Raw genomic sequence first — 27044 nt, forward strand, 5'->3', positions numbered from 1 at the left:
ATTACATGGATATCTTCAGGGAGACAGACTGTTAACTACATTCAAATCACAAATCAAATAAAGAGTCATAAAGCATGAATATACCAGCTATATATCTCAGTCACAGCTGGGGTATATGATTACACTCAAAGAGTTCAAATAAACAATTGTAAAAGTTGTATAGATAAAGAATAATTTAAAATAATTATTAATTTAATAAAAAAATAGGAACACTTCATAAAACTTAGCATGCAATCTGAGTGGTTGAGGGTTAGATGATTTTGTAGTATGCCACATATTTTGAAGAAAAGATGATCAAATTTGAACTTGCGGGAATGAAATTTTGTCTGGTTCCAAAGAACTCTATGCTTAGTGTCAATAGCATGAAAAGCAAGGCTAGACTTGTTGGATTCCAGAAATGCAGTATAGTCTTGTTGTTCTTTGATTCTAATCAAGGCAAAACAGCCAGTCTGTGAAAAATAGCAAAGATAACATGAGCAGGGTAGGGTACCTGATAGAAAACCAGTGAGGAAAGAAGTGGTAATGTATCCTTTGTAGATGGTAAGAAGGAAGAGTTTCTGGGCTGGTTTGCAGGAAGTGTATATTTTGAATTTGCAAAGAATCTGTGCTATTTGTTTGGAGGTTCCTTTAAAGTAAGGTACTGAAATTCTTTTCACGTTGGATTATAGTTTGTAGATGGGTGATAATTATCAATAATATTTTGTGCAGTAATTTTGTTGTATCCATTACATATCAGATAGCTTTTAATTTTATTCAACTCATATAATAAAAGGGAATCAGAAGAGCAGAGCATATGAGTTCTTTATACTAGCCTCTTGATAATACCCATCTTCTGTGAAGCATGATGGTGTGAAAGCAGGATGAGAGAATGTATCTGCCAGTAAAGATTGGCTTCTAATAAACTGAAAACTCAAAATGAATCTGTGGGATTTCAAATGATTAGGGTATCCAAAAAAGGATACTGAATGGTTATTAGATTCATGTTCATCCAACAAATGGAGAGAGAAACAGAAACTGCTGAGAATGGAGATAGAAGGAATGAAGACTGAGTTGAGGATGGTCAATATAGATCATGGAAATATAGAAAGGTTGGCTAGTATGAGAGGAACAAGAGTAGGCATAAGAGAACAGCATCAGAGAGGAAGGTAAGAGAATGGGAGAGGCAGTGGAAGAGAGCAAATTGCAGAAAGACAAGAGAGTGTGGAAGCAAGGAATAGAGAGGTGAGAAAGGAGAGAGAGAAAGAGAGAGAGAGATTGCAAGCCATAAGAATCAGGGATATTAGTGAGAGAAGGATGAATGAATATATTTGGAGTGTTATGTATGGAGATTCAGTGATTCAGGTTGTGCAGAGTAGAGTGCTTGCCTGGTGGAACAATAGAGAGTGAAAGTGTGGAAAGGATGATAGTAATAGTTGGGATAGCTATGAGAGGAACAAGAGTAGGCATAAGAGAACAGCATCAGAGAGGAAGGCAAGAGAATGGGAGAGGCAGTGGAAGAGAGCAAATTGCAGAAAGACAAGTAGGCATAAGAGAACAGCATCAGAGAGGAAGGCAAGAGAATGGGAGAGGCAGTGGAAGAGAGCAAATTGCAGAAAGACAAGAGAGTGTGGAAGCAAGGAATAGAGAGGTGAGAAAGGAGAGAGAGAAAGAGAGAGAGAGATTGCAAGCCATAAGAGTCAGGGATATTAGTGAGAGAAGGATGAATGAATATATTTGGAGTGTTATGTATGGAGATTCAGTGATTCAGGTTGTGCAGAGTAGAGTGCTTGCCTGGTGGAACAATAGAGAGTGAAAGTGTGGAAAGGATGATAGTAATAGTTGGGATAGCTGACTCGAGAGGTAGCATAAATTATGTGAGGTTGATGATAGATATAGTGCAGCAGAAATGTGTCCGAGGAAAGATAATGAGCATGTTGTCCCGGTATGATAATGTGGAGTCGTGGAAAAGAGCAGTGATGACAAATGAGATGATAGTGAGAATGTGCAGGAAAAGGGGCCTGGACTATGTGGATACATGGAATATGTTTGAGGATAGAAGGGAACTATATGTGAGAGATGGATTGAATTTGAATGCAGAAGGATGCATGCATTTGGAGAGACTGTTGTATTCTAGGCAAGTGAGGGTATCAGGGCAGGGAAACTAGAACTGCACAGATGAAACGAGGTAGGGATGGCCTCATGTGGGAAATAGTGGCTTGAGAAAGGAGAGTGGATACACTATATTACAGAGCCAGGTGGTGCATGAAGGGAGAGTAATAATGACTATAAAGAGGCTGGCAATACACTGTTTTTTTGTATACATATGCTAGGAGTGGAGTGTTACTCATGGTAAGAGATGAATTGTGTGCTCTCTCAGGGTGGAGAATGTCAGTGGAAATAACACTAATGGCTTTGAGAGTACATGATGTGAGATGGATGTTGCTAGACCCAGGAATACAGATGGTGATGAGCAGGAAATGTTTAGACAAATTATTTTGGCAAGCACAAAGCAGGTGATCATTATGGGGGACTTCATCTATAGTGATACAAACTGGGCAGGAGAGACAGCATGCAGTGATAAGGGAACTGAAGTTTTGGATTTTTGAGAGACAACTGTCTTAGGAAACGTGTAGTGGAGAGAACATGAGGATCGAGAGTTCTGGATTTGGTCATAGCACACCAGAGGATCCGATTGTAACTGAGATGACATACTCCCCCCCCCATTGATGAAAGTGACCATGTAGTCCTGACTTGGAGGATGAATAGGCATAGGGAAGTATCAAAACAGAAGGAAGTTATGGAAATTATAAGGCAGGTGACTATCATAGACTTAGAAATCAGCTTGCAGCAGTGCAATGGATGAAAGATTTTAAAGAAAGAGGAGTCATTAGTGCATAGGAGACTACTTATCAAAAAAATGTTGACAGCAATAACAGATTGTATGCTTTGAGTAAAGAAGATAAAGCAATTTGGAGCAATAAAATGGGAATTGTGGAAGAAAATTAGATTATGGAAGGCATATGAAGAACAGTTGCATGAGAAATATAACGCTCAGGCTAGGAAAGTGACTAGTATTGTAAGGAGAGAAAAATAGACTATAAGAGGAGATTGGCACTGCAGTCCAAGGAGATTTTTTGCTATGTGGTGAGTAGGAGGAAAAATGATAATGGATGGATTATCTTGCAGGATGGAGATGGGAATCAGGTGACCAAAGCAGATGACATAGTTGAGCTATTTATTTATTAGACTGTTCCATCCTGGTACTACAGGCTTTATTCCTAGAAGGATAATGAGTGGTGAAGTGTCAGAAGTGAATGAAGAGGATGAATTCCAAATACTGAATACACTCTTGTAATTACCCTGACATCAAGCCTCTCCTGGCATAAACATATCACAACCATTGCATCCTCAGCCTTCTAAAAAACTAGGATTTCTCTTTTGCTCAAGATGTGACCCTGAACAGCTGTTAACCTTACACAAATCACAAATCCACCCAGCTATTGAATGCTGCTCTCACATATGGGGTGGGCCCCCAAAAGCTCTTTCAAAATGTTTGACTCAATACAGAGGAGAGCAATTAGACTTATTAATGACCCATCTCTTACCAACTCACCCCCCCCCCTTGCACAGACAATTGGTTTCTACAATATGTGTATTCTACAAATATTTCCATGAGAAATGTTCATCTCATCGGAAATAGCATTAATAATGAAATAGCTTCATCCCTGCAACTACTGTACTGTGGAAAGTCTCTCCCCCCTGTTGTGTTTCCCAAGGAATACAATATACAGTCGTTTAAATCAAATGTGAACAAGTTCCTCCTTTCCCAACCCACTACCCATACATGGTACTGATGTACTATAGGTTGATCAACCAACCTCGTGTATAGGTTCAACATTTAACAAAAAAAAAAAAAAAAGACTAAATGTCAATAAGGCATGGGGACTAGATGGAATTTTACCACGTGTTGTAAGGGAATGTGCTATGGAACTGACTCTTCCATTAACTGTTTAATGAGAGCCTTGTCATGGGGCAGGTTCCCAGAGAGCAGGAGGAGGATAAGATAGCACTATTGCATGAGGGTGGTAGTAGAATGGAGGTTTCACACTATAGGCCTGTTTGTATTTCTTCTGTAGTTAAAATTTTGGAGAAATTGGTAAGAACTCATATACAGAATTGCGGAGATGACGGTAATATTATTTATGCAGGCCAGTGTGGATTTGTTAACGGACGCTCTTGTTTTAGTAAATTGGTTACCTTTTGTAACAGAGTAATGAGCAGTGGATGAAGGTAATGCATATACTGTCATTTTTTTTTATTTATTTTCCAAGACATTTGACAAGGTGCCACATGACAAATTGATTTTTAAGTTGCATTATATCGGTTTGGATATCAGGTTAGCGGATTGGATTGGTGATTGGCTGTCTGATACATGTCAGAGAGTTGTATATGGGAGGAGCCGTATCAGGGAGTAGGAAGGTTAATAGGGAGTTCCAGGTTCAGTGCTGGGACCATTGCTGTTCAATCTTTATGTCAATGATATTGTCACAGGACTACAGGGATATTTTATTTACTATTATGCCTTAATACATATATATGAGAAATGAGTGCATTTTCACTTAAATTAATCTTGAAAGATTGAAACTTGCTCATTTGGGGAAGCAACCTCTATTATCTCATGTTATAAGCTTCCCATTATGCATGTTATCAATATATGCAGCAATTCTCAAGAATGCAACTCCCATGTATAACAAGAGTTACCTGTATATCAACTACAAATGTAACTCTATACAAGACTGAGAAAATATGGTGTCAAAGAGTTGTTTTTCCAGATGCTTTGTAAAATAATCAGCTAAGGCTTGTAAGATAGGACTGCCCATTGCATTGCTGTTGCTTTGATTTGTTTGAACAACTTATTATGCCATGTAAATAGTTTGCACTGAAAGCTATTTCAGTGAATTTAAACAGATTAACAATGCCTTCTGAGAAATCAGATTTAAATACTGAAGAGTTTCTTGCAGTGGTATGTTGGTGAATATGGAGAGTATATCAAATGAAACCATAATCTCATTATTAGATAAGTATAGTTATTTATTTTCTCTTTAGAGAGAGATATTTTGCAAGGTAATAAGTGGAAGAGCTAATACAGTCTACTATTGGGCATAGCAGGTTACCATCCTTATGTATTTTAGGAAGATCATAGAGACAAGGTGGATGAGCATGAGAATTCGTAACCTCTCAATAGGTGGCATCCCAAAATTGTATATTGTCCTAATAATTTATTTAACTTGTTGATTTGACTTTTTGTTTGATCCTTACTGATCACAATGTAGGTTGACCTACCTCTCAATAAGATATTAACTTGATGATTATACTCGGTGATATTCATGACAAAAGTAGTATTAACTTTAAAACTAATACACTTTTTTTTATATATAATCTTGTCAAGTAGCTTTATTTTCTCGTCCTACATGTTTCACCAATATTATATTATTAACTTAATAGTATTAACTTTGTTAATCTTTGTGATGAAAATATTGATGTTCTGGCATAGGGGGCAAAGAGCTTGTACTTCTGACAAGGATATATTTAAAAGAGGTAGTTTTGCTTTATAAATGTGGGCGATCTCAAAATGTAATTTATTTGCCTCTCTTCTGTGCATACTTCTCTGATACCTTTTTCCACATTTAAAATACTTTCTAAGTAAGGTATATATATCGAGGAGACAATGCAAAATCAGGACCTTTAGACAAAACATTTAGTTCATCATTTGTTCATAGTCTCTTGGTTAAATTATAATGCAACTGCTATGGGTAGACCAAGATCTACATTTCTCCTACTATTTCACACTTACAAATTAATCTACATTTATGGATGAAATGTGCTTGTCTGGCCAAGGTAATTCAAGGCAAAAGTAATTCAAAATGGGCTTGACTGAGAATGTCTTTTAAAGTACTTATTATTTTCAGAAATTATGCAATATTTGAATAAATTTGTCTCTTCATTATGTATTTGATTACTATAAAGTTTTGCTTGCTTTTGGATAAATCTTCTGCTCAGAATGTAGCTTGATTGTCTCCTTAATTTGAACAGAATTAGAAATAATATCAGCAGCACATCAACACTAAAGGAACACAAGTATGTTATTCAGATTAGCTTTCTTCAACCATATTTTCTTATAGATTTCCAATGTTCCTTGCCATACAGGTTTGTAATAAATAGTTTTAATGGAACATGTGTACTAGACATATTTAAAATATGTTCATGGATTGCACATGTAACAAAAAACTATATACATAGAATTTTATTCAAAAACTCCAATATATTTCATCCAATTTTACATCATCAGGAAACAGGCTGTTGACTATATTCAAAAGATGAATCAAATCATGAGTCAAAAAGCATATATATGCTAGCTCATGCCTCTGTCACAGCTGAAGTATATAACACTATTAGAATTCAAAGGAGCAATTATGAAATTTGTGTAGATAAAAAATAATTTAAATAGAAAGAAACTTTAGTTCTAAAGAAGTCTGTGCCTAGCGTTGATGGCATGAAAAGCAATGCCAGACTTGTCAGATTCCAAAAATGCAAATAGTCTTGATGTTCTTCAATTCTAATCAAGGCAGAATGGCTAGTCTGTCTAAAATAGCAAAGCTAACATGAACAGGATACCGGCCTTTCTTCTTACCATCTACAGAGGATACACTACCACGTCTTTTCTTACCAGGTATCTATCAGGTACCCTGCTCATGTTATCTTTCTGTTTTTCACAGACTGGCTGTTCTGCTTTGATTAGAATTGAAGAACCTTTTATTCACCACCTTCTTTTGAACCTTACAGAGATGGCTCCTTGTCCTTGCTCCTTTCCCTCATTCTACCTTATGAAAAATCTACTCAGTGTTAATGCAATAATAACATTTCAACAGCTTAAATGTCTTGATCATATCCCCTTTGCCTTCTGTCCACCAAACTCTACAGTTTACATGCTATCAGTCTATCCTCATAATCAACATTGTACAGTCCTGATATCATTTTTGTTATGTCTCTATACCCTCTCCAAGGTTACTTCATCCCCTTCAAATCCCAGAAACTAGATCTGAGCACAGAAATCCAGACGTGGTCTAATCAAAGCTTTATAGAATTGGACCAGCGCACTTTTATCTCTCATGGTCAATGTTCTCCTCAACATTGCTGCAATTCTCTGAGATGTCTTCACAACCTTTGCAATATGTTCTTGAAACTTCAAATCTCTCCACATCTTCCAGTATAACTCCATGAAGGTAGTATAAAGCATCCCATTGTGGATCCCAAAATTTTAAACCTTATATTTAGTTGCATTAAACTGACATCCCCATGCCTTTGCCAACTCTTGCAGCTTATTCAAATCCTCTTGAAGAGCCAAAAGATCACCACTATTACTAATAACCCTCCCAAGGCCCATGTGAGGCTTAAGTGCTGTGAACAATTCATGTTGGAGGTTTAATGGAATATTATCAGCACTGAGAAAGAATTAAAACTAATTTTAATACTTCCAATATTTCGTCTCTGTCACAGAGACATCTTCAGGGATTACAAAAAACTTTTTGTAATAACACACACACACATACAATACAGTAGCGAGTGAAACTAAAGTCCTATCTAGGTGGTGCATCCTCTATGGGCATTTGCAGGTGGCCTAGGATGTAAAGAGGGATCTCTGATAATTAATGTTTCCCAAATTTTGGGAAGTTTAATGCAACCATATTTGTTTAAATTAGGTTGATTCCTGAGTGCAGATGCAGATTCAAAGAACGGTCTTTCTTTTTTGAATTTAGTATGGTGGAGCATGGTGGTTTTTTTCCAGGAGATCCTGTGGGTTGTATCCAAAACATGATCTACAATGCCAGAATGACCATAATCGTGATTGCAGATGTATGACTTGTGTTCTTCTAACCAGATGGTTGCTGATCTGCCTGTCTGTCTGTCTGAAGTAAGCCAGTTTACAGGCACAAGGCATTCTATATACTCCAGGCACTGAGAGAGGAGGGCCTGGAGTATAATAGAGTATATACTCAGTATATACCTGGAGTATATAGAATACCTTGTGCCTGTAAATTGGCTTACTTTGGACAGACAGGAGATCAGCAACGGTTAGAAGAACACAAGTCATACATCTGCAATCACGATTATGGTCAATCTGGCCTTGCAGACCATGTTCTGGATACAACCCACAGGATCTCCTGGAAAAAACCACCATACTCCACCATACTAGATTCAAAAAAGAAAGAACTGTTCTTTGAATCTGCATCTGCACTCAGCAATCAACCTAATTTAAACAAATACAGTTGCATTAAACTTCCCAAAATTTGGGAAATATTAATTATCAGAGATCCCTCTTTACATCCTAGGCCACCTGCAAATGCCCATAGAGGGCACACCACCTAGATAGGACTTTAGTTTCACTCACTACTGTATTGTATTTGTGTGTGTGTGTTGTTACAAACGTTTTTTGTAATCCCTGAAGATGTCTCTGTGACGGAGATGAAATATTGGAAGTATTAAAATTAGTTTTAATCCTTTCTCAGTGTTGATAATATTCCATTAAACCTCCAACATGAACCCTCCCAAGGCTTACGTCATCTGCAAAGAACTGAACATCTCCCTGTAGTCCTGTGAAAATATCATTGACATAAAGATTGAACAGCAATGGTCCCAGAACTGAACCCTACAGAACTCCACTTGTAACCTTCCCACTCCCTGATACTGCTCCCCAATATACAACGCTCTGATATTTATCAGAGAGCCAATCACCAATCCAATTCAATCCACTAACCTGATATACAAACCCATATGATTCAGCTTAAAAATAGACTTAAAACCTGTCGTCTTGGAAAATCCAAAAAATTGACAGTATATGCCTTATCCTCATCCACTGCTTTTGTTACCCTATTGTGAAGGGTAACTAGATTACTAAAGCAATAGCTCCTTTAATAAATCCATGCTGGCCTGTATAAATAATTTTACCTAACTAATATTTATAATTTTTTAAGTTACAAAGTTATTAAACGTTTAGTTATCTTATTTAAGGTGGTGCTTTTATTTTTTTTTAGAATTGTCTATTATTCTTTGGATGGGAAATATTAAGGACTGGACCTTTTTGTCCTATGAAGAATGCAAAAGAGAAGCACAAAACCGTACATGGTGGAAGCTCATGGTAGTCAACCTCCTGGAAGGAGATGACATCTGACAGAGTATTGTTCTTTGATTACTATTCTATAATCCTGTACTGAAAATGGCTGTAACACTTAGGCTAATTCTACAATAAATAAGTTTTAACATGAGTTTTCCTCATCTTTTTTTTTTAATATATATAGTTATTATTATTTTTTTTTTGTCAACTCACAGTATTCTAATATTGAAACAAATATTTAAAATAACCAGATAACCATTTTTCATTTTGATTACCATATATTGGATATATATGTTATATACAAGTATGACTTTTGGGTGAGGAAGTGATGTGTAATTATTAACAGCTTTTGATAAAATTTATTAATAGGTAAACATTCAGAAAGTGCTGATGCTGCTCATAGTTATACCTGCTGTTTCAATGATGTTGAAATGATAAGCTTTTCTAAATATTCTATAGAAAAATTAAATGAATTTATTTATATTCCAACTTACAGAAAAAGACTGCTAAGAAAGGAGATTCCTCTACAAGCTTATTCAACATTCGATAATTCACTGTTTCTATCTCATCTGGCAATTCTCGGTTATCATCATCAATGAGCCATTCCATAACTGATTCTTCATTCTTCAAGTCACCTAATGAAATAACCATTTTTAATATATTATAAAAATGGCTATTAATAATATGTAAGTTAAATCTACTTGGTAAGTGTATAACACAAAGATGGATGATCTAAACATGATATTAAAGCATGCATTGCTAAAGCAACTATTGCCTTCAGAGGTTACAGCCACTTTGGAAGAACAATAAAATACAGCTAACTACAAGACTATCTCATCAGTAACCTTGTTACCTCTCTTACTATACTGGTGCAAGAGTTGGACTTTGCTAAAGGAGGATGAGAAAAGACTAGTGGCCTTTGAGATGAAGTGCTAGAGTAAACTTTTGAAGATACCCTACATGGCACACACAAAAAAACGATGAGGTTAAAATGAAATTCTGCTGCATTGCCAGAATACAAGATAATATCATCACTAAAATATAATGTCAAGAATTCTGGTGGCTGGACCACATGGCTAGATTGGATAGTTTACCTAAAATAGCACCAGATCTTGACATCAGGTAAAAAACACAGTGGGCAATCTAGAATCATCTGGATAGATTATATTAGAAAATGGACTAATTTTTCATTCTCCACCTTGGTAAGGAAATCCCAAGAGAGTATATTAGGACTGTCACCTTTATAGTGCCCCAACGGTCTAAGTAGACTGTGGATGAAGAAGGAGAAGAAGTTAAATTACAAACCAAACTAAGAATGAACAGTATGCTTTAAAATACACTAAATAGTTTCTGCAAGCTATTCTTTACTTTTTTATATAAATTACAGCATAAATGAATCCCAATGATTCCTTCTTACTACATATGTATGATGGCATGTAATTATTTTTATAAATACACTAACAATAGAGCCTAATGTTCCAATAGCTGTGCTTAAATTATTCATTGACTTCCAAATAATATCACACTGCTGCTCAGCAGAGGTAGAAAGAATGCACTTCATAATATTTGTTGTTATCATTTCCAATCATGAATACTGTAACACCCCATTACAAAATGTGTTTTTGTAGTAAATATTTTACCTAAGGAAAAAAAAAAAAAAAAAAAAAAAAATATATATATATATATATATATATATATATATACAGGGTGTTCGGGATAAATTTGACATATTTATAATTAATTATATTTTTCCGTAAGTTACATGTATTAACACACACTTCTCTTCATTTAAAAGTTTGGACCCTTCTTCATTCATATACAAGATGTCAGAAAGGATGGATAGCTGGAACCCACCTGAATCATGGAAGAGAATAACTTGTATCATGATGATTCGTGCCCGCCATCAAAATAAGGATATTACGACTGCTGCCCAATGCTCCCTGAATACAGTAAAAACAATCAGGCATGAACTAGAGACTTGCAATGGTGACTACGAGGATGTAGCAAGAAGAAAGATCCCTAGCAGACGATCTGATTGCATTCGTACAGCAGAATTCCTCGCAAATCTGCAGGAACAGGTGTTGAAGAACCCTGGCATTGGAATTCGGGCTTTGTTCGTGGAGTTGCTAACTGTAGTCAAGCCCTGGATAACAAGGGTAGCCAATGGTAGGCCGTATGTATGGCAGCAGGATTCGGCCCCTTGCCACACCTCTGGGAAAAGTCAAAAATGGTTGTCTGAAAATTTCTACAACTTCACCAGTCCAAATGTTTGGCCTCCAAACTCCCCAGACCTTAACCCCATGGATTATTTTGTATGGGGCGCAGTTGAAAAAGACACCAATCGCACTTCCAGTAATACAAAAGCCCAGTTAATGGATAAAATTAAAACAGTTTTTGCGGCCCTTCCCAGGGAGACTGTAGCATCAGCTTGTTCGAGGTTCCGAAGCAGAATTGAAGCTGTGATCGATGCTAATGGTGGTTATTTTGAGTAAATCTTGTTGATAGTATTGTAATTAACTCTGCCTGTAATGTTTTTTTGTCAATTCATTAAATTTAATAGATACAAAGAAGATTTTCTTTTTCCTTACGAAACTGTCAAATTTATCCCGAACACCCTGTATATATAACATTTATTTATTTTTTAGTGCATCCAGTCAGACTGCATTTTTTTTGTTTAAAAATATAGCAAAACATATTGTCATTAAACATTACAATTATCATTATTGATCATAAAAATTCAATGTGGCCGAAACAAGTGTGAAATATCTGCTGAATTAAAACGTTTCACAAATTAAATCTTAGTTTGTTTATAAACATATCAACTAGTTATAATTAATGAATAATGCCACATTCTTTAAAGCAACTGAGGTTCGTAACATAAGTATTATTTTTCTTTCTAGTTTGTAATAATAATTATTTGGTATAAATTAAACATACCAAGAAATTATACACTTCGTTTAATTCTTTATCCAAGTGTAAGCAAACAAAGTTTGCACCTGAAGTATTTTCAGGACTGGGGCAACTCGTGGCAAAGGTGGTATGACTTCACATCACTTTGATACTAAGACAAATGATGTGAAGTCTCATACCACCTTTACCACGAATTGCCCCAGTCCTGAAAATACTTCAGGTGCAAACTTTGTTTGCTTACACTTGGATAAAGGATTAAATGAAGTGTATAATTTCTTGGTATGTTTAATTTATTATTATTATTATTATTACCCCAAGACTTCATGGAGTCAAAGACCCATCTGGGAGGTCCTTTTATCACACACACACACGGCTCATCATACCGTGTCTTAAACACACTCAAACTCCTTGCAGACACCGCACTCTCAGGCAAGGCATTCCCATCATTTACAACTCTGCACAAAAAAAAACCTGCTTCTCACTCTCCTACTCACACCCTCTTTATACGGTTTCCAGGGATGACCTCTGTTCTCTCCTGAGCTCCCATTTTTTTCTGTAGAACTTCTCCAGCATTGATCCTATAACAACCCTTTACTAACTTGTGGGTCTCTATCATATCTCCCCTCTTCCTCCTGTCCACCAGACTCTGCAAGTTGCATCTTCTCAATCTTTCCTCATACTCGACATTCCAGAAGTTAGAAACTACCTTAGTCAGTAGCCTTTGGACCCTTTCCAACATCTCTTCATCCTTCTGAAAACCAATGGACCAAATCTGGGCACAATAGTCTATGTGTGGCCTATAGTATAACCAATATACAATTTAACCAATAATTTATTGTATAACCAAGTGGAAAAACTTTCAACAAATAATTATTTAGCTTAAAAAAATACACTTGACAAAGTTGGAAGTTTTTTTTCTTGGTTATACTATAAATTAAAGATGCCAAGAAATTATATTCTTGGTTTCATCCTTTATCCAAGTGTAAGCAAACATAGTTTGCATGTGGTCACTTCATGACTGGGCTACTTATATATAGAGGCTAATGACTTTACATCAATTTTTTTTATGTATGCCTTAGTATGCCATAATGTAATGCATTATCAGAAGGGAGCCAGACCCAGAAGTGATACCGAGGTTATAATGCAGAAGTCATATTTCTATACAGAAATAGCCAAAAGGTGTCACTTCTTATTACTAAAATACTGTGGATTACAGATAGATGGTGAAAGTTTTCACTTGATTATACTACAAATTAAAGATGTGAATAAATTATATTCTTGGTTTCATCCTTTATGCAAGTGTGAGTAAACCAAGTGGCCCTTCCCATAATGCACAGCATTATATATGTCTGTAAGAATATGTGCACTGCATTATGGAATATTAAGGCCATCGATGTGACGTCATTAGCCTCTATATACAAGTAGCCCAGTTGTGAAGTGACTTCACGGGCAAATTTTGTTTGCTTACACTTGGATAAAGGATTAAACCAAGAATATAATTTCTTCACATCTTTGTAGCATAACCAAGTGAAAACTTTCAACATCTATCTCTAATCCAGAGTATTTTAGTAATAAGGTGCGACACCTTTTGGCTACTTTTTTGTGGGATACTAATGGTCCGCATGGTTAGCCTAGTGGCTTTGCAACCATATGACTGGGGAAGGAGTGTCCCAGGTTCGATTCCCATCGAAGACGTGAGGAATTTGAGGATCTTCCTCAGCCAGTAGGGTTTTTTCTGCCAGTTTATCTGGCATTTTTCATCCCATAAGCAGGCAAACTAGCCCCGTGAACATATGCCTCTACAGCCAAAAATATACCCTCCCCCAGTGGCAGACTAGGTGACAGGTCGGTTGGGAGTGGTACTAACAAGAAGTCGCATCTAAGTAACACGCGAACCCTGCAGAGGAAGCGGGAATAACGCGTAGTGAAAGAAGAAGATGATGATTATGGGATACTAAGGCAACCGATGTGAAGTCATTAGCCTTTATATACGAGTAGCTCAGTCATGAAGTGACATCACACATGCAAACTTTGTTGGTTTACACTTGGATAAAACCAAGAATAGAATTTCTTGGCATCTTTAATTTTAAACTTTACAAAGTCTTTACCAAATCTCACTCATTACATTTACATATCTTAATCTCAGAAATAAGACATGATATTGTAATAGAAAAACAAATGTTTAACTGATATAAAAATAAACGTTCATTTATACAAAATTTATCTAAAAATATTATAATACATACACACAAATTCATCTTCTGAAAAATGGTGTTTTTTTTTTCCCTTAATTATATAGTATAGATTTGTATATTAGTCCTTTTTTCGTTATAGCCAGACTTGATGTAATCATTGTACTGTGGTTCTAAAAGTGTTTGCTTTGCTTGTTATCATGATTAACTTGGAAGTGCCAATTATGTTACAAAAATGGCAGCAAAGAAGCATATGCTAGCAGCATGGAAGGTCTCAACTTAGAGATTAAGTTTTTCCCTGGACTTTACTCAATGGATAAGATGCAACAATTGTATTATGTATGTGTCGAAAAATGCCAAAGATTTATGAAATGTTAAATTAAACTATAAAAAGGAGCATATTATAATATTTGAGAAATGTGATGAAAGGGGAAGACCAAAGATGAGAATAATGTTACCAGCAATAGTCTGAAAATGGATGGGAGTGATTGTGACGGTAATAATAGAAGTGAAGTGGAAGAGCTTAGGTAAAAGTTAATGAAAATGAAGAGTCAGGTTAAATATATGGAGGAGGAAATTGAACGTTTAAAGGACATAATTAAGGACTTATTAATTATGTCCTTTAAATCTTATTAAACACAGCTAATAAGAAGCAACTATCTAAGGACGATAGGTTCCTTTATATGGCGACTCAGTAATTAAAGGTGTGGTAAAAAAAAGTGCACCAGACATGTTTTACAGGTGGTATGATAAAATGAATATCAGATGATAAGTTGATAATCAAACTAGAGGGCATCTGAATTAGTGGTGGGCATAAAGCATTTTATGATGGGGAGGAGAGATAAACTAGATGATAATAAGGCTGTGGGACTTGATAATATATCACTGCGTATTCTGAAAGAATGTGCCAGGGAGTTGACATCTGCCTTGACATATTTTTTTAATATGAGTCTTGCATTGGGTCAAGTTCCTAAGGAGGGCAAGATTGTGCCACTTAATAAGGGAGGTGAGAGAACTCAAGCATGAATTATAGGCCTATCTGTGTGTGTGTGTGTGTGTGTGTGTGTCAGGTGTTGTGGTTAAGTTGTTGGAGAAGCTTGTTAGAACTAGGATCCAGAATTGGGTTGAAAATGATGGTATTATCTTTGATGGACAGCATGGATTTGCTGTCCACCAAAGTAATCTACTTACTTATTACAATAAGGTGACTGCTTCATTGGACAGAGGAGAGGGATACACAGTAATATAGTTAGATTTCGAAAAGGCTTTTGATAGATTACCACATGATAAGTTGATAATCAAACTAGAGGATAATCAACTTGCTGATACCTATCTGATAGGTATCAGCAAGTTGTGTATGGGGGGAGCAATATCCAGGAAAAGGAAAGTCACTAGCAGTGTACCTCAGAGGTCTGTTTTAGGATCATTACTGTTTAACTTGTATATTAATGATATTGGCGAAGATTTGATTGGAGATATTCAGTTCTTTGTAGATGATGCAAAGTTGGGACAAACTATGAAGTGAAGAGAAGAGGAGATGTTGGGAATGGGGATACGAGTTCAATGTTGCAAAATGTAAGGTTTTAAAATTTGGGAAACAAAGATGGGATGCAGAATTTGTGCTTGGTGAGGATATATTGTTGAAGGTGGAGGAAATAAGAGATCTGCTGTCGATAGTGGATAAGGATCTGAAATTTAGGGGACACACTGCCAAAATTGTGAAGACAACACAAAGACTTCTGGGAATGATGCAAAGGATACTGACTTGTAGAAGTAGGGAGATTCTGGTTCCATTGTATAAGGCTTTGATTAGGCCACACATGAACTACTGTGCCCAGATTTGATCACCTGGTTTTCAGAAAGACGAAGAGATGTTGGAAAGGGTCCAGAGGCAACTGACTAAGGTAGTTTCTAACCTCTGGAATGTCGAATATGAGGAAAGATTGAGAAGATGCAATTTACAGAGTCTGGTGGATAGGAGGAAGAGGGGGAGATATGATAGAGACCTATAAGTTAGTAAGGGGTTGTTATAGGATCAGTGTTGGAGAGATTCTACATAAAACAGTGGGAGATCAGGGGAGAAACAGAGGTCATCCCTGGAAACTGTATATTGAGAAGATTAATTTTACAGAGTCTGGTGGATAGGAGGAAGAGGGGAGATATGATACTGTGTTTAGAGCATGGTATGATGAGCTGTGTGTATGATAAAAGGACCTCCTAGATGAGTCTTTGGCTCCATGGGGTCTTGGGTTATAATAATAAATGACTTGAATAGTGATATAAAGAATGTGGAAAGGGATTTGACGAAGTTGCTGCAGGAAGTGAAGGATAATAATATCATTGGGAAAGTAGTTAGTTATGGTGTGAGAAGCAGTTTTTTTGCATGCAGAGTTGTGAATGATTGGAATGCCTTGCCTGAGAGTGTGGTGTCTGCAGAGAATTTGAATGTGTTTAAAGCATGGAATTTTCTCCACCACTTCCTCATCCCCCCAAGTAACCAATGAGACTAGACCTGAGCACAGTAATCCAGATGTGGACATAACAAGACCTCATAAAGAGGAATAACTTCCTTATCTATTTATTCCAAAATGCATAACTTTACATTTCTTTGCATTAAATTGATATCCATTATCTTTTGCTCATACTGATAGCCTATTTAAATCATCCTGAAAGCTCTCCAGATCGCCTTCATTAACTATTACTCTACTTAATTTTTCATCATCAGCAAACAACTAAACATTTCCTTTCAAGCTATTTCCTATATCATAGAAATTAAACAGAACATTTTGCGGCACACCACTAGTCAGCTGTGTTTACTTTACTGCTGCCCCTCCATATACCACTTTTTTGATATCTCTCTAACAGTCACCCTCTTATTTACATAATAGAGTTCCATGTGGTATCCTGTCAAATGTCTTTGCAAAATCCAGCAGAATGTATAGCTGTGTTTTTTATCCAACTCAACTATTACTCTATTATAAAAAATTCGTAAATTACTAAGGGATCACCTATCCTTCACAAAGCGATGTTGCCACTCATACAGTATCATATTTTTATCCACTTTTGAATTTTCTTTTTGACCAATTTTTCCAGTACTCTTACCACCACCTTGCCTGAGTTACTGATGAGAACTCCCTTGGATCATTGCTACAGCTGAGACTTAAAGAGCCTACTCAAAACCTTAGCTGATATCCCATGTAATCCCACAGCTGTATTTACATTTAGATTCTGCAATATCCTAAGAACCTCCAATTCATCCACCTCTGTTCACATTAATGTCTATCACATAGGTTAAAGCAGTAACCTGACTATGATGATATACCCTTGCAAAGTGATCACTTAGTAATTCAACTATTTTATCCACTTCTGTCACCTGGGAATGATGCAGAGGACACTGACTTGTAGACATAGGGAGATTCTTGTTCCATCGTATAAGGCTTTGATTAGGCCACACATGGACTTTGTGCCCAGATTTGGTCACCTGGTTTTCAGAAGGACGAAGAGATGTTGGAAAGGATCCAGAAGCGACTGACTTTCTAATCTCTGGAATGTCGAGTATGAGGAACGATTGAGAAGATGCAACTTGCAGAGTCTGGTGGACAGGAGGAAGAGAGGAGATATGATAGAGCCCTACAAGTTAGTAAGGGGTTGTTATAGGATCAATACTGGATCCTATAACAGAAAATAGTGGGAGATCAGGGGAGAACCAGAGGTCATCCCAGGAAACTGTATAAAGAGGGTGTGAGTAGGGGAGTGAAAAGCAGGTTTTTTTTTCCATGCAGAGTTGTGAATGATTGGAATGCCTTGCCCGAGAGTGTGGTGTCTGCAGAGAATTTGAGTGTGTTTAAAGCACGCTATGATGAGCTGTGTGTTTGATAAAAGGATCTCCTAGATGAGTCTTTGACACATTGGGGTCTTGGGTAATAATAATAATAATAAATGAACTGATGTGAATTCACAATTTGAAGTAATGATTCTTACTTATATTCTTCCTTACTTATAATGATTCTTACTTATAGCCTGTAATGATTCTTCAAACATTACAAGGTCTATTAATAACAATTTGCACATTTTAACTCTTAATTAGTTATACAGGATACCAAGTATTCCATTGAACACGCACAAAAAAATTATAATAAAAAAATATATATATATTGGCAACTTGACATAACTTCATAATATAAGAAATTTTCATCTTTTTTTTTTTTTTTTGTCAAAACTTAAAACTTAATGAAAGGAGGGGGGGGGTGGACAAAAAAAAACAGTGAGTGTCTAGGTTCCATATTTCATGGATTAAGTTTGCTTAGATCTTTCTCCCCACCTCCAGTTATAATTTATAGTATGCAGTTTATGTTTGTATTGCTATTAACTTATAATGTATACTGTATATAATCACTTTGATTTTCTCAATACCTTATTTACAATTCTCTTCTATTTTTTTAGCTCATCCATTAATCTTTTATATGTGTGTGAGTGGAGAGAGAGAGAGAGACAATGATGTTGCGAGAAACAAAGATCAAAATATTTTTTTATATCTCGCTTCTGGCCTCTTTAACAGCATTTAGTCTGTGGTAATATCTCTTTGTATCATCAGCAGATAGCTGCATGCCTCCTGTCAAATCATTTCCAATGTCATTAATGAACAGACTGAATAACAATGGACCAAGGACTGATCCTTATGGTATGCCATTAGTTACCTTAAATCTTGCAGACCTTCATTCTCTGTATACCGCTTCTTGATATCTATCAGTCTGCTATCCTCTTATGTATGTTAATATTTTATAATCCAATCCCATATTCCCCAATTTATGCAGCAATGTCACCTGGTGTATCCATCCCCTTATTTAATTCGATGATTGATTGGAGGATTGAAAGAGTTATGTCCATACAAGGTAGAGATGCAAGAGGGAAATAGGGCCAGTGGTTTTGAGGCAGTATGGTGTGAGATAGAGGTGAATAGAATCAAATACTTGGTGGGATGTTGTTATAGACCTGGTAATGTGGATGGTGGTGATAGTGAAATGTATAGTCAAATAAGCCAAGCAAATAAAAAAAAAGTGATCATTATGGGTGATTTTAATTATGGCAATATAGACTGGAATGAAGAGATAGCGACTGGAAGTAAAGAAAATGAGTTTCTTGAGTTTTTGAGGGATAACTACCTCAGACAGTATGTAACAGAGGGCACACGAGGATCAAGGGTCTTGGATTTGGTCATCTCATCGGAGGATGTAATTATAAATGAGGTGTCAAATCATCCACCAATTGGTGAAAGTGACCATGAGGTGATTACCTGGGTGGTTGCCAGCAGTGCAAGGACCCCTGTGAAAAAAGGGTATATGTGGAACTACAAGGGGGGTGATTATGAAGAGCTCAGGAGACAGCTTGCAGATGTAGCATGGAATGAGGAGTTAGCTGGAAAAGAGATCAATGCAGCTTGGGGTATTTTCAAAAACTATTTAGTAGATGCAATGTCTAAATGTATACCACGGGTGAGAAGGTTAAATAAGGTAGGTGTGAGATGGATGAATAAAGAGATTAAACATGCAATACAGAAAAAAAAGGCATTGTGGAGACAGCATAAGAGAAGTGGAAGTAACCAATTTCATGAGGTCTACAAAGACCAGGCAAGGAGGGTGACTTGGTTGGTGAGAGTAGCTAAAGAGAGGTATGAACAGCAGTTAGCTAATGAAGCCAAAAAGAATCCTAGGGAGTTCTTTCGATATGTAGCCAGCAAAAGAAAGAATGATTATGGAAGGATGACATTGATTGGAGGAAATGGTATAAAGACAGCTGTTGCAGAATGTGTTGTGGAGATACTTAATGAGCAATTCATAAAGATCTTTCAATCTTGTGAATGTGACTTCATGGAGAGATTAAGAGCAGTTGATGATGGGGAGGAGAGACTGACTGTAAGTGAGCAAGAGGTGTTTGGGGAGTTGAGTAAACTAGATGTAAATAAGGCTGTGGGACTTGATAATATATCACCACGTATTCTGAAGGAGTGTGCCAGAGAGTTGACACCTGCCTTGACATATTTTTTTAATACGAGTCTTGCACTTGGTCAAGTTCCTAAAGAGTGGAAGGAGGGCAAGATTGTGCCACTTCATAAAGGAGGTGATCGAACTCAAGCATCAAACTATAGGCCTATCTGTGTGTCAGGTGTTGTGGTTAAGTTGTTGGAGAAGCTTGTGAGAACTAGGATCCAGAGTTGGGTTGACAACAATGGTATAATCTTTGATGGACAGCATGGATTTGCTAAAGGGAGGTCATGTTTTAGTAATCTACTTACTTATTACAATAAAGTGACTGCTTCCTTGGACAAAGGAGAAGGATACACAGTAATATACTTGGATTTCGCAAAAGCTTTTGATAGAGTACCTCATGATAAGTTGACAGTCAAACTAGAGCAGATTGGGTTGGATATTAGATTAGTGCATTCGATTGGAGACTGGCTATCTGATAGGTATCAACAAGTTGTGTATAGGGGTGCAATATCCAGGAAAAGGAAAGTCACTAGTGGAGTGCCTCAGGGGTCTGTTTTAGGGCCATTACTATTTAACTTATATATTAATGATATTGGTGAAGATTTGGATGGGGATATTCAGTTGTTTGCAGATGATGCAAAGTTGGGACGAACCATAAAGAGTAGTGAAGATGTTGTGGCCTTGCAAGAAGACTTGAATAAATTGAGTGATTGGGCAAGCAAATGGGGATGTGAGTTCAATGTTGCAAAATGTAAGGTTTTAAAATTTGGAAAACAAAGATGGGATGCAGAATTTATGCTTGGTGAGAATATATTGTTGGAAGTAGAGGAAATAAGAGATCTGGGGGTGATAGTGGATAAGGATCTAAAATTTGGGGGACACATCGCCAAAATTGTGAAGACAACACAAAGACTTCTGGGAATGATGCGGAGGACACTGACATGTAGAAGTAGGGAGATACTTGTTCCAATGTATAAGGCTTTGATTAGGCCACACTTGGACTATTGTGCCCAGATTTGGTCACCGGGTTTTCAGAAGGATGAAGAGATGTTGGAAAGGGTCCAAAGGCGACTGACTAAGGTAGTTTCTGACCTCTGGAATGTTGAGTATGAGGAAAGATTGAAAAGATGTAATTTGCACAGTCTCGTGGAGAGAAGGAAGAGGGGAGATATGATAGAGACCTACAAGTTAGTAAGGGGTTGTTATAGGATCAATGGTGGAGAAGTTCTACAGAGAATAGTGGGAGATCAGGGGAGAACCAGAGGTCATCCCTGGAAACTGTATAAGGAGGGTGTGAGTAAGGGAGTGAGAGGCAGGTTTTTTTCGTGCAGAGTTGTGAGTGATTGGAATGCCTTGCCTGAGAGCGTGGTGTCTGCAAGTAGTTTGAATGTGTTTAAGACACGGTATGATGAGATGTGTGTGAAAGATAAAAGGACCTCCTAGATGAGTCTTTGACTCCATGAGGTCTTGTTTAATAATAATAATAATAATAATAATAACTTGTTTATAGAATGTGAGCAAGTTGTTCAAATATGACCGTCTCTTAATAAAAATATGCTATTCATCAAAAAGTGTAGATTCTCAGTCAATCATTTCATTCATTTTAGAAATTATGGACTATAATTTTGGACTTATAACAACTGTGTTATAAATAACTTAATTTTCCCACGTTTTGATCTTCATATTAAGATCATCATCCGGAGTATATACAAATATACAAGGACAAGTTGAGTTACATTGCACACAATAAGCTAAAGAAACAACGATTTAATCACCGGCTATTCTACTGGCATGACTTCTAGTGAAAAAAAAAAAAACTAATTAATTAATTATTTAGAAACTACATCAAAGCTAAATTCTATTTAAGATAACGTGGGAAAAATATTCTTTCTTACAGATAGTCTTCTTTCAGTAACAGTTATTATTATTATTATTATGGGTATCTTCATGGTGTCAGTAGACTCATTGCGAGAGACCCAAACTATCTAAACAATAGCTGTCATCTCTCTTCTTGAATTCTTTTACAGATGAAGAACTCACAACTGAGTCAGGCAATGCATTCCAATTATTCACCACCCTCCAGGCGAAAAACCTCATTCTCACACCCTTGTTAACCACACTTTCCTTAATTTCCAGGGATGACCTCTTGTTCTTCCATCACTATCACAGCTGAAACATTTCCCCTGCATCAATCTTATAAAAACCTTTTAGTAATTTAAAGGATTTCATATCCCCTCTTCTCTGCCTATCAACCAACCTCTGCAATCCACAAGCTCTCAATCTGTCAATGTAGGGAGAATTTTTTACATCACTCACCAACTTAGTCACTCTACTCTCAACCCTTTCCACAACCTCCTCATCTCCAAGGAATCCAGGTGACTAGACCTGAGCACAGTAATTGAAATGTGGAAGTATCAACGCTATATAAAGGGGAATAATAACATCTTTATCTCTGGATGTTAGTGTGATCCTCAATAACTAAGTAATCCTATGTGCAATCTTCAACACCTTAGCAATGTGTGCCCCCTGAGCTTCATCTCCCTATCTACCAATACCCCAAAGTCCCTAGCCTCATCAATCTCTTGGAGTACTGTTCCATCAACGTAGTACACAGCTGGTAATCTTTTAATCCCAAAATGCATAACTTTACACTTTTCCACATTGAACCGACATCCCTTTTTGCCCATTTTGCCAGCTTATTTAAATCATCTTGCAAACAATGATGTCCTATTTTTAACATTACAATTGTAGTCTGGTTTATCTTTGTTTTGTATTGAGGTCTTGTAGAGAATTTTGTTAACACGTTCGCTGCGAAATATGAGTATATTCGTAGTTCGTATATGAGCTACACAAGCTAGCTACAAGTATACTCGTATGACGCTTACCGCCGGCAACGAGATTACCGTACTGACCTTGAAGAAGTGAAAATGCTTGGCTTGTGGAGCTAGCAGCAAAACTGTGTATACTCGTATGACGCTTACCGTCGGCAATGTGATTACTGTACTGACCTTGAAGAAGTGAAATTGCTTGGCGTACGGGAACAGACTATGCCGAAGTAGCATGGCAGCAAAAGTGTCAATAGTGTTTTGGCTGTAACCATTTTTTAGAAAAGTATTGCTGATAACTTTAAATTCGTCTTTCAGCACTTGTTCGTTGGAACAAATCTTCAAAGCCCTGTTTTTTAGAGTAATAATGACACCTAGTTTTTGTGTTGGGTGGTGGTGGTAGGAGTTTGTGTATATATTGGCCAGTAAGTGTCGGTTTACGGTAAACAGTAAAGGAAACACTGCTAGAAGGAAGACGTGTGACAAGTGTATCTAGAAACGGAGGTGCATTCTGTTTTTCAATCACAATTGTGAATTATATGTGTTGTTTGTTTAGATGGCTAAGGAAAGTGTCTGGTGGCCATGGGGCCAGATCATGAAAACATCATCAACGTATCTAAGCCAGACTTTGGATTTTAAAGGAGAGGAATCTAGAGTATGTTGCTCAAAATGTTCCATATAAAAGTTAGCAATAGGGGGATAATGGCGAGCCCATGGCTGTGCCTTCTTTTTTGTAGGTTGTTTTGCCATACAAAATAACTAGAATGTAATACATGTGCAAAGAGCCCATTATATCTGTAGGGAATTTGTTCTGTAAAAGAAGGATTGTGTCATTGATTGGGACATTCTAAAGAGGGCAGAGGCATCAAAACTAATAAATCTTCTTTTTCTAATGTAATGTTTTTGATTATGTTTATGAAGTGTTGTGTGTTTCTGATATAGGAACATCGCTTGTGGGTCGAATCTCCATGAATTATCAGAATTCTTTCTTGTAGCGTTGCCTGGTGATCAGCATTCACCACGCAAAAAGCTTGTAAAGTCCATAATTTCTAAAACGAATACTGATCACCTTGCAACACTAAAAGAAAGATCATGTTGGAGGCTTAATGGATTTTTTACAACACTCAAAAAGAATTAAAATAGAATTTAATACTTCCTATATTTCGTCCTAGTCACTAGGACATCTACGGGGATTACAAAAACAATTAATGTAACATCTACACAAATAACAAACAATACTAAGCCCAACCACGTGGGTGACACTAAAGTCCTATCTAGGTAGAACGCCCTCTAAGGGCAGTAGTAGGTGGCCTGGAATGTAAGGTGGGAACTCTGGTGATGAGTGTTTCCCAAATCTTCGGAAGCTTAATGCAACCGTATTTATTGAGATTTGCTGCTTCTAAGAAAAGTCTCTCTTTCTTGAATTTGCTGTGGTGGAGCATGGTGGTTTTCTTCCATGATACCCTGTGGGTGGTGTCCAAAACATGGTCAGCCAAGCCTGAATGGACATAGTTGTGTTTAAAGATGTAAGACTTGTGTTCCTCTAGACGGATGGATGCTGATCTGCCTGTCTGTCCAAAGTACGCCAGCTTACAAGAACAGGGTACTTTGTAAACTCCAGGCAGAGAGAGAGGAGGGAACTGATCTTTCATAGAACGGATAAGGGTAGCAAGTTTGCAGTGGGGCTTATATGCTGTGTGTAGGTTGTACTGTTTTAGTATCTTGGCTATTTTTTCGGATGTGCCACGGATGTAGAGTATGGTGATGGCATTTTTAAAATCTTGTTGACGAGAAGGACGGGGAATGGGGGAGGAGTTGATTATTTTTTTGATACTGTGATCGCTGTAGCCATTGGAGAGGAAAGTGCTGTGTATGTGGTTAAGCTCAGTAGTGAGGGCAGTTCCACTGGAACAAAGATTGTGGGCTCTCTTGGTAAGAGTTTTAATAATGCCATATTGTTGAGAGGGGTGGTCATGGGAGAGTTTGTGAATGTATCTGCCTGTGTGTGTGGGTTTTCTGTATACGGTGAAGGTAAGTGTATCATTAGGCAGATGTGTGACTAAGGTGTCTAGGAAGGAGGAAGGGTAAACAATTGTTCTTTTCCTTTTCCATAGTGAACTGGATTCTTGGATGTAGACTATTGAGATGACTGAGGAAGGAGTCTAACATGTCTGGGCCATGAGGCCAAATAGAGAACACATCATCTACATATCTTAGCCAGATAGAAGGTTTGAGTGGGGCTGAGTCTATGGCTCTTTTTCGAAATCTTCCATATAGAAATTGGCAAGGGGGGGTGAGAGGGGGGAACCAATGGCAGTTCCCTCTATCTGCTTGTAGATTTTGTTGTTCCAAGAGAAATACCCAGAGTTAATGGCAAAGGAAAAGAGATCTAAGATGTCAGGGGGAAAAACATTTTCTAAGAGAGATAAGGTGTCAATTAAGGGAATATTGGTAAACAAAGAGGAGATATCAAAGCTTACCAATATGTCTGTCTTATTCAAGGTTAAATTTTCTGTGAGGGCTTTAAAGTGGGTCGAGTTTTTTATATAGGAAGAGGACCTTCCGGTGAGGGGATCAGAGAGTTGGCCAGCTGTTTAGATAGTCTATAGCAAGGTGCATTGATGGCATCTACTATAGGCCTGAGTGGGGAATTGGGTTTGTGGATTTTTGGTAAACCGTATATTCGGGGGGGACAGGAGCGGAAAGGTTTAAGTTTTTTCGTGACGTCAAGGGGCCAGGAAGATACTTTTTTGAGTAAGATTTTTAGTTTCTTAACTTGTGTTTTTGTGGGGTCGTGTTCTAGCAGGATGTAGGTAGTGCGATCACGGAGGATAATGTTCATTTTACGATTGTATTCACTGGTATTAAGAACGACTTACCCTTATCTGCTCTGGTGATGACGATACTTTTTTCTTTATGTAGTTTCAGGAGAGCCTCCAACATGATGTCCTCGCAGCACTTAAGCCTCTACACACGTATTCTAATCATCCAATGAGAAGAATTAGCACGCAAATCCAAGCAATACGGTAAGTCAAAACTATGACTATCTAGGCAACTAAATAGGTTGGCCTTTTTAAAACGATGTCGGGATACAAGAGTGATACCAAACTGCGTTAAAATGAAGATCAATTTCCATTCCAAAAAAGCACTTCGTATATATAACCATGCCAGCCGGGCATTACTCCACGAGCAAATCTCCTCTACACGTGCTACCCTCGCAGTGACGAACGCCGCCATTGGCTCCTTACATTCAGAGCTCTCCACCGTTCTTAACCCTGAACTTTGGTCGATTCTCTCTGGCATTTCGGAAACTTCCGCACAGAGAGAATTCCAAAAAATAAAAAATACACACATCAAGAAATATAGCAACCTTGTGAAAAACAAACCACAACCACAAATTCAACTGCTCCAGACAGTAATAAACCTCTCTTCCAAAAGGCTCAACGATGATGCCGTCAGCGCCCTTTGCTTCGTCCGTAATTTTGCCGTCGCTCAGAAGGAAGTGCCGGTGCTTGACGTAATAGTGAACATCGAACGTGGAATCGGTCGCTTACCGTCGGAGATAGCTAACAACATCACACTTGATGTAGCCAACATCCTCGCCCATTCTTCGCCGCCAAAAAGTAATTTATCATATGCCCAACGCACGGCTCTCCTGAAACTACATAAAGAAAAAAGTATCGTCATCACCAGAGCGGATAAGGGTAATGCCACAGTCGTTCTTAATACCAGTGAATACAATCGTAAAATGAACATTATCCTCCGCGATCGCGCTACCTACATCCCGCTAGAACACGACCCCACAAACACACAAGTTAAGAAACTAAAAATCTTACTCAAAAAAGTATCTTCCTGGCCCCCTGACGTCACGAAAAAACTTAAACCCGAATATACGGTTTACCAAAAATCCACAAACCATATTCCCCACTCAGGCCTATAGTAGATGCCATCAATGCACCTTGCTATAAACTATCTAAAC

The 27044-nt window shown here is 37.4% G+C and overlaps 1 protein-coding gene across 1 annotated transcript in view; it reads right to left on the reverse strand.

Moving 5' to 3' along the window:
* Nucleotides 1-27044, reverse strand: part of LOC150096202 (uncharacterized) — an 881296-nt gene that overhangs the window by 85176 nt on the left and 769076 nt on the right. Inside the window, exon 32 of the mRNA XM_090409004.1 lies at nt 9646-9786. Coding sequence (XP_090265130.1) covers nt 9646-9786 — 141 coding nt within the window. The remainder of the gene's footprint in view (nt 1-9645; nt 9787-27044) is intronic.

The sequence above is a fragment of the Typopeltis vanoorti genome, chromosome 19 (assembly GCF_054136105.1).
Source record: "Typopeltis vanoorti isolate ZY-2024b chromosome 19, IOZ_Tvanoo_1.0, whole genome shotgun sequence".
Lineage (NCBI taxonomy): Eukaryota > Metazoa > Arthropoda > Arachnida > Uropygi > Thelyphonidae > Typopeltis > Typopeltis vanoorti.